Source organism: Epinephelus moara, chromosome 5 (genome assembly GCF_006386435.1).
Source record: "Epinephelus moara isolate mb chromosome 5, YSFRI_EMoa_1.0, whole genome shotgun sequence".
NCBI lineage: Eukaryota > Metazoa > Chordata > Actinopteri > Perciformes > Serranidae > Epinephelus > Epinephelus moara.
The window spans coordinates 759049-768487 of record NC_065510.1 but is presented as its reverse complement, the minus strand read 5'-3'; the positions used below and the strand labels follow the sequence as shown (position 1 = coordinate 768487).

At 43.9% G+C, this 9439-nt stretch overlaps 1 protein-coding gene across 2 annotated transcripts; it reads right to left on the bottom strand.

Moving 5' to 3' along the window:
* Positions 1-1056: 1056 nt before the first annotated feature.
* Positions 1057-8007, bottom strand: lgsn (lengsin, lens protein with glutamine synthetase domain). Of its 2 annotated transcripts, none has more exons than XM_050044113.1 (4): positions 6360-8007; positions 5426-6125; positions 3192-3358; positions 1057-2404 (listed from the first exon to the last, which is right to left on the bottom strand). In XM_050044113.1, exons 1-4 carry the CDS (start codon positions 6381-6383, stop codon positions 1211-1213), a joined length of 2085 nt encoding a protein of 694 aa, XP_049900070.1. In that variant the 5' UTR covers positions 6384-8007; the 3' UTR covers positions 1057-1210. The 2 variants fall into 2 exon arrangements, with proteins under 2 accessions (XP_049900070.1, XP_049900071.1); XM_050044114.1 differs by having other exon boundaries at positions 5426-6145; positions 6360-7994.
* Positions 8008-9439: the final 1432 nt, after the last annotated feature.

The window sequence follows — 9439 nt, the reverse complement described above, 5'->3', positions numbered from 1 at the left end:
CTTGCTTCCCAGAGGCACTTGTGCCTTTTTGGATTTTACTTGTGTCCTTTTTGTGAAGAGATGAAAGGTTTAGCTGGGAAACTCTCTGTTACAATAAAAATGTATGTACTTCTCTCAGCCTACAAGAAAACAAGACACCTCTCACGCGAGTCAGGCATATAAATACTGGGACTGCGATTCCCACGTGGATGCTGGGACCTGAATTGTCCAGAGATCCTACCTCCTGGCTCTGATATCCAGTCAAATTGTGCAGCGTCTGCGGTGCATAGTCACATTTTTCAGAAGGACAAAGGTGCGTCTCTGCAGCTGTCTGTGAACTCCACAAATCATCTCTGCAGTGCTGCGGAAGCATTTCTACATAGGTAACAATTAGACCTTAAAATTGGCAGCCATGCTAGCGGCCCCAAGAGGTTGTGCTGTTCATTACACACCAGAAAACAAAAATACTGGCAAGATTAAAGTTGGAGAGACGTAGCCTTCAGGTTACACAACAGTCTCACAGAAATACCTGAAAAGGACACAACCTCTTAACACTGCATTACTTTGTGATGGGCACTAAATCTATTAAAATGATTTGCCGGCAACGTAAAAACAAGGGAAAGAAAAATACTTGGTTAGGTTTATAGAACAAAAATGACCTACTTCAACCTTGATTTTTGGTTTCACACGGGCATGAACAGCAATCTCATGTTTGTTTGACCTGTCCATCACCCTTCATACCTGGCTGATGCCGACTTTCTCGCTCTTGAGACTTATTTCATGCGTCCACCACAACAAAATGTCCTCACTGACTTTATGTTGCGTATCGATATGAGACTTCGCAGGGTTACAGCATATCTTAGCTTTCTCCTCAGGCATACTTACTCAGTGTCCGGACCACTTCTTTTATTTATAATTATTATTATGTTGGTTGATAATGTAATACTTCTGTATTCACACTCGTCAGATCAGCAGTTGTATCAGTATTGTTCTTCAAAGTAATTAAAAAATGCACCCACAACAACAAAATTGCACAACACTGCTTTGCACATTGAGGGTGTAGTTTTACCTTTATTTTGAAACAACTGAAAAACATCTACAATCTGTATAATAATAATAATTAAGTATCAACATAATATATAAAATAAAAAGCTATTCAAGCTGTTTTTCATGCTTTTATTTGTGTGGCAGGAGGAAGTGTGTTTCTCATATTATAAAACAAGGAGGATTTCTAGATGAAATACTCCAGGCACTTGTTCCTCTCATCATCCAGTTCTTGGGTCTCGATCTCAAACTTTTTCATGGCGATGAAATACTGAACGAACGGCTCTCCAAGGGTGCTGCGGATGACGTGATCCTCCCCCAATGCATCCAGAGCTTCGTCGAGCTTCACGGGAATGGCGAACTCCTTCTGCTGAGTGGGGGCTTTGTTCAGACCACTCTCAACATTCAGGTTTCGCCTGATGCCGTCCAGTCCTGCGGCCACAGTAGCAGCCAGGACAATGTAAGGGTTGGCCATGGCTGAGCCCAGCTTGTTGTCAATGTGCGTCTCCCTCCCGCCGTGACACTTGATGTTGAAGGAGCTGCTGTTATCGTTGGAACCGCATGTTGCATATAACATCCTTTTGGGGTCTTTGATTGTTTTGGCGATGTGGCTCCGGCAGCCCAGGCCGGGCGACATCAGGCAGCTCAGGGCAGCAGAGTGGGTGAGGAGCCCGGCCAGCCATTTTCTGCCAATCTCAGATAGCTCGCCTGCCCTCTCCCCGCTAAGGAAGAGGCTACGTCGCCCGTTAGCATCCCACAAGCTGTGAGAGAGCACCCCAGCATTGTACAGGCCATCATCAGTGAAGAAGCTGGCAATGTAGCTGTGTTTACGGGCCATTTCTTTGATGCCTGTGCGGAAAGTGAAGGCGGTATCAGCAGCAGCAATCCCAAACTCTGGCCTCAGGTTGATCTCCATCTGGCCGGGGCCGCTTGCAGAGGCGATGCTGTCTATGTCTGCACCCATGCAGTACATGCTGTCCACCAGCTGCTGGAAGAATGGCAGGTCATGATTGCTGAGCAGGGTGGTGGCCGGGAACATGAGTGTCTTTGGCCCGATCCGATCTGGCGCTCCGAGGACACAGCATTCGTAGGTGAAGGATGAGTGCAGGGAGAATCCCATGCTTTGGAGCTGGCCGAGGAGCTGCTTGGCAATGAGGCGAGGTGAGGTGCGAAGGGGGCTTCCTGTCACAGTGCAGGGGTCGCAGATGACTCGGGCTGTCTGCTCGGCCCAGGGTAAGACCCTGAAGGTTGAAAGATCAGGGATCAGGAGGACATCACTGCTGAAGTTGGCGGTGCTGGCATTGTCCACTTCGTTGCTCTTAGGGCTCAGGGTCAGCTCCAAGTAGCTTCTCGGCATCGGTACCCCATATACCGCTTTCTCCTGTGGATGCAACATTTACAATGAAGCAATAGTTCCACATTTTTGTAAACACACCTATGCACTTTCTTTTTGAGAGTTGGATGAGAAGATCAATACCACTCTGATGTCTGTGCATTAAGTATGGAGGTGATGACCCTAGCTTAGCATAAAGACTGGAAGCAGGAAGAGACAACAACCTGGTTCTGTCTAGTCCTTGTGGTGTGTTCAAGTGCAACCTTTTGACCGTGACACAGGCAATGTGAGTATGCAACAGTTGGCCTTCATTGGCACTAGTTATTTGATGTTGGTTTGATGTGTCTCGGCCTTAAGAGACAAACTGTTTCCTGTCTTTAAAGTAACTCAAAAACAAAAGCAACACAGATTTGTTGACTCCAAAACGGGAAAGTTTATGAAGAAGAATGAGATGGCCTACAGTACCAAAAGCTTTAGGTAAGTCCAAGAAGATTCTAGCTGTGCTTTTCATTTTATCTCGAGCTTTATAAATTTCATGAACAAGATAAGAATAAGCCAAAGAAGCTGAGTGGTTCTCAGCTATGTATGGATTAAATGTGTTATTTAGTGAGAGGTGTTGGTGCAGGCGTGTTTTTGGAATTGACACAGTCAGACGAGCTGTTTCCTTCTTCCAGTCTTAAACCCTAAGCGGTGCTAATCGCTGCTCAACCTAAACTTCACTCTGAGGTTTTAGAGACACATTGTTACTGTCTCCTGGGCCCTGTTTCCATATCTTGCTCCTCTTTATCATACAAAAATCCCTCTAGATACATAAATAGAAAGGAGAAGTGATTACATGGAAGAAGCGGACAGGCACTGTCTTGGACCTGGACACCCCGTGGAGGTCGGTGGCCTCAAAGCGGACAAAGTTGATGTTTTCTCTGGCAATCTGCTGCTTGATCTGCTCCATGGCTGAAATGAACCTCTGATTCCCAAAGATCTCGACTGACTCGGTCTCGTTATCTGTGGAGAAGAGTTTGAAATGTCAAGAAACTAAATCCTAAGGGGAAAAAAAACCCATAATGCATGTTTTTTTGTTCTTTAATATTTCTAAGACTCAAAGCTCCATTGGTATTCAAACCAACAATATAATAATAGTCAAATCCCAAAACAGTTCCTTTGATTCAAGGCCATGTTTACACGAAAACGATCCACTGAAAACAGACTCGTTTCTCATTTTCGTTTGAAAAAAGTTCCACGTTTAGACGACAACGTTTTGATAACAATTGCCGTGCACACGGATCCACAAAAATGACCAAAAACGCTGCAGTATACATGGCAGGCCAGTAGTTGGCGGTGTCAAAAACGCTGCAGTATACATGGCAGGCCAGTAGTTGGCGGTGTGATGCTTACGCTTCCTTCTACAGAGCGGCGATGTATAAACAAACAAAATGGCAACTGTACGAACGTTTGTCTGGACGGACGACGAGGTGGCGTTGCTACAGTAAATCTACACTGTGATGGGGAAGCGTTGATAAATCCAACAGGGTGAGCAGCACAAGCAGAGCCCGGGAGTCCGCCATTGTTGTTGTGATGGTCGACTTTCTTGCACATGCCTAGTGACTGGAAGCGTAATGTGCATGTGCGAAAAGTCTCCGTTTTCAGAGGCACCCAAAACGCCGCTGTTGTGTAAACGATCGGCCAAAACGCAACTAAAGTTTACCGTTTTCAGTTGAAATCATTGTCGTATAAACGGGACCTAAGTCAACACTGAATAGAGCTAGCCAGATAAATCTGCCCAGTTAATAATTGCTTATTGCAGCTATATCTGTATCTGTGTATATGTCAACTGATAACAAGAAATTACAGTCAAGAAATGTCGAACCAAGTGGCAACCTCCAGGGTTAAAAAGTGAAGGCAATACGCAAGTGTCAAACACTGCAATTCCTCTAATGGCCACTTGAGGCTGGCTCCAAGAGTGAGTCAATCCCCATAGACCCCTATGTTAAAATGCCTGACTGTAACGCAGAAATAAACATGTTTACAGCCTGGAAAAAAATTGTTTTGGTCTCTATAGCTAATTTAAACATTAGTGACAAATCTTCCCCATTTACATTTCATTAAGGCCCAAAGTTACACATATTTATAGGCAGGCTGCTTTAAGTGACAGGCTGTCTGTGAGGCGGCGCTACAGTCTGTGACATGGTTGAAGTGCCGTTTCCTGTGACAGCAAACACAAAGCAAAAACAGAGACAGCAAACTAGCTCGAAGACATGGCGAAATGCAAGTATGATCCTGAATGTATGAAACTCTGTGGACCTTGAACTAATGACTAAGGAGGAATCTGGATCTCGTGTTTGGACCAGTTGGGAATCACTGGTCTATGAGTCAGATCCACCCCTCACTCCTCCACAACTCCACCCTCTAAAAAACCACACAAGTGGGTGACACCATGGTAGGTTTGAGATATAGCCATAGGATATATCAGAACCAGTGACCCCAGTACAGAGTTTGTCCACCAGAGAGCACTAATGAGTTGATTTTTACACTGTAAAATGTCTCACTCAGCTGTATCTTGATTTCAATTTAAAAAAAAAATCCATAACGGATTATGGCTTTTCCTAGATCCTAGATATCTATAGTATCAACCTCCAAAATCCAGTACCAGTCAGGCTATTACTCCGGGCAAAGAGACTGGATCCTTTGATAAACAACCTCAAAATAGGCAATAAACCAAAGCAAAATGTACAAAGGTAAAACTAATGATTAAGGAGTTTAAGTGGGGATGAAAAGAGTTGTAGATACATCTGATGGAGATCAATACCAAGTTAATTTTACTGAAGTGACAAATTAGTTTGTAGAAGTTAAAAGACCACAAACAAAACACCTAATTTTTAAGGTTAAAGAGGCCAACATCCAACAATAATCCAGACTAAGTCAAGTCCAAGCTAAAACAGGAACTAGGACAAGACAAGCTTTTAAAACAAAACCTGACTCAAGATGGAGACAGGACTTGAGCACCTTTCAATGTTTTGTCCTCACAGATCCTACACTATCTACTATTGTCTTTTAATCAAAAGCTTCACCAACCTGTATTAGAACCTCCAGTCTCGCCCCAGGAGCCGCTGCTTGCATATGTGTGATCCCTGACTCCAGGCTGCCTATTTGTGTTGGCATCAGACCTGAGTGAGCTGGATGAATCCATGCCGGAAGGCTGCTGAATAGATGTGCTATCTCTGGACATGGGCCCCCTTCTGGAAGCGTCAGACTGGGGTTTGAAGGTGCTGAACACCCTGTTGGGGTTTCCATCGTCCTGTCGTCCATCGGGCCTTCCACCAACACCACCGCCACTGCTGCTGCTTCCGTGGAGGTATGTATAAGGACTCCCTGGCTTCCCATCATCTCTACCCCGGATGCTGAGCAGAGGACTTTCCCTCAGGATGGTCTTCAGCTCCTCCATGGTCTGCCGGGGAACGCCCATCTCACCAAAGGACACCCTGGTTTGAGACGACGCGTCTGTGGACCAGTCCTCCCCGGTCGCCGGTTTGTCCATCCTGGGATCATCAACTCTCTCATGGGCCCTGTGAGGCAGGGGGGTGATGGAGATCACAGTGGGGGTATCTGGAGGTACAGGGGTGCTGGTGGGAGAGTGGACGATGGATGGACCTCCACTGCTGCTGCTGCTCCAGTCCACCGGTGGTACATGTCTCCCAGTCACCCTCACTCCCTTCCTGTGACCCAGGCTCATCCTTGTACCATCTATTTGGTCTTTGCTTCTACTCTGGCCCTCCTGGAAAACACACAATGGGTCTGTCACACGTATGGTAAGACATATTTATGAGTTAGCAAGGTGTGTAAGGAATCAAATCTGGAATAATAGTGAATAAAAGCATGGCTCGAAGACAAATACAAGAACCACAAACAAAGTCACATAGTGCTGACATATCTGAAGTCAGAGCTGCTGTATCCATTCACACCTTTGTGCTGAAAATACAAATGAAAAAGTTAGATGTGGAGTTGTTACCTTGAAATCTTCAGAGTCATTCATGTCTTTGTTTGGAATCTTTCATGAACAGTGATTTGGAATTTGATAGCCCTACTGTGAAGGCAGAGCTTCACTCGCACATTAATTTTTATAGACAATTGGCACAATGGTGACGGATTAGAAAATTCTTTTTGACTCCCAACACCCACGGGAGTCCGGCAGGAAACTGGCCCCGGCTGGCCGCTGGTGGACACTGAGCTGCTGCTGCTGCTTTGAGCTCATTGGCTGCCCGGTGAGGACAATTCAGGGCTGCTTTTGTGCGATTGCAAAGTGAAACTGTGGAGCTCAGCAGTTCTGTTTGTGCTTCCAGAAAGATATGGGAGCAGAAGTATTTATTCCAGAGAGATGAAAACACACAACTATGAGGAACAGACAATGGCTGCTGTTGGTGACGGTTTGTGAATCAAAGAGCTGCAGCTCCAGGCAACTGTGTGTTTTCTTAAGGAAGCAGCTGAATATGAATGTTTACAGGCTTTATGTTAGTTCTTACAGGCTTCAGTCAGTGTAGTTTCGTCATCATAGAGGTATAATGGTTCCACTTTCTAAGTTAAATGTAAGTAAATGTTGGTTGACTAAACAAGATCCATTTAGGATTTTTGTCATATCAAACAGGTAGAATCTTAACCTCAAACTTTAAGCCAACATGGTAATTTATATATATGATAGTTCTGCCACAATATCAGATTTTTACTACATAATTATCGTAGCCAGGAGAGTTCACCATAACAAAATAATAACGTGATCTATCAAATTCATCTTTACCTCTTCTTTGTCTGTGACCACATGGTATTGGAGGAGGAAGACAGAAATGGTTAAGGGGCGCTGGATTATTTACAGTGTTTCTCATCCAGGGGTCCCCAGAAAAAAGGGGAATAGTTTATTTTCATTCCTCCACGGTTATCTCCTCAACTGTAGTTGGAAACTGTAAAATTCTGGTCTTCATCATATCTAACAACAAAAATGTTTCCAATCAAGGTCCCAGAAGTTAAATCCTATCAAACTGGGATCTACAACACAGAAAACGTTGAGCACCACTGCTTTACAGGACATTATCATCATATGTCATATGTGTATTATTAACAAAACATCAATATTTAGTTGTTGAATATTAAGGTAGATAAATAGGCCTATGTGAAGTAGATAAACACCTGACAAAAAGATTGGTAGCACTTTGTTTTATCGGTCTGAATTTTCATTGTAATTACCATGGAAGTATAGCTGCATGTATAGCTGACCTGCTGTGCTCTAACTGACTCTCCAGGTTATGCTGGCATTAAGTGAAATTGATCCATTGATGGTGAACCAACTGATCACTGTCCCTAGACCTGTACCAAAATTACCTTCTTCTGTTAGAAAGCCCTCTTGGACGTTATTAGGAAGTAAACAGGAAATACAGACCTGTAAAATGAAGGGTCATCAAGGACTTTCCACAACCCAAAAGTTTTCTTTATTGCTGATCTATTAGCAACATTAATTCATGATTTATTAACCATTAATAAAGCTATTAGTTACAACTTACAACCAACCTATTAGAAAGTGGTACCCATATAAAATATTATGGTTTTACCTACTCTTACCTGTCGCTATTTATCAATCCGGGTTGTTTGAGTGTTAGTGGTATGTCGGCCGATGTCTCCCTTCTCTCCAGTATAATGGAACTAGATGGCACTCAGATTGTGGTGCTCAAAGCACCAAAAAAAAAAGAATAGAAAGAAAGAAAGAAAGAAAGAAAGAAAGAAAGAAAGAAAGAAAGAAAGATTCAACAGCAACAGCTCTCAGAAATCATGACCTGGTTTCTCAAGATAATTCACAGACCTTGTTGTGAGCAGTTTCGCATAGGAACTATTTTCTTTCTGCCAAACTACACCCATGCATCTACCCATGGACGAGAGGCTTGTTCTCATGACAGCATGAGATGTAAACATTATTAGCGTCTTGTTGGTGAAGATTCTCAGTCATCCAGGTCATGGTAATCGTAAGTGCTATATCGTAGGCAACTGGACTTGCTTGCAATACCGGGAGTGGCCACTAGTGTCCTTCTCAGCTGAACTGTAAGCAGGCCCCCAGGAACGCCGCTCAGCTTTGCTTCCAATTTTTGCCAGTGGCCACTCGTGGTATTGCAGCGAAAAAATTCTCTGCGGCTCGTAAACAATTTTCCCTATAGACCACCACTGTAAAGAGACGTGTGTGTACTGCTAACGGGACACCACAAACTGGTTCATTATGACCCTTTCTATTGTGAATTTTTCATTCATGGGGGTTTGTAAAAGTTTCCTTGAGCTGAGAAAAGTGATTTAAAACTCTGTGACGTCATCGCAATGTAAAGTCTATGAGCTGAGCGGGAACTCACAGGTGGGGCCAGCAGGAGAAATGCTACTGCTCATATTCAGTGGGCAGCATATCGCGGAAGTAAACCCAGAAGCTAGAAACTTTTTTTGCTGTTTGCACCAGGTGAGCAATTCCATACCACTGAATAGGTGTGATCTTGGCATCTGGTATCTAAGTATCATGATAAATCAATGGCTGTAACGTTAGCTAGCTCAGTGGTGCTAGGTGAGCTAGCAGTAGATGCACGCTTCCTTCTGCGCAGTGATGCGGTTGGCGGGTGTAGTTCATTAGAAAGAAAATAGTTCCTACATGAAACTGCTCACAACAAGGTCTGTGGATTATCTTGAGTAACCAGGTCATGGTTTTTGGCAAGAGACATTGCTGTTGAGTTTTTCAAATGTATTTTTTCGGCATTTTGAGCACCACAAGCTGAGTGTCATCTAGTTCCATTATAATGGAGAGAAGGCAGACATCTCTGCGGCCGATATCTCCAGCACTCTGCAACTCATGTCAAAACAGTATAGACTGGTAAATAACACAATAGAGAGGGACAATATGTCATTTTGATTTTTGGGGTGAACTGCCACTTTAAACTACCACCACTGCCATTAATGTACTCCATCTACTGCATTTACATTGGATCTTGTACTTCCACTACTTCAGCTACCTCTGCACACTGCGACAGGCCTACGTACATCTGATACTCACTGGACTGAATCTCCAGTTTCAAT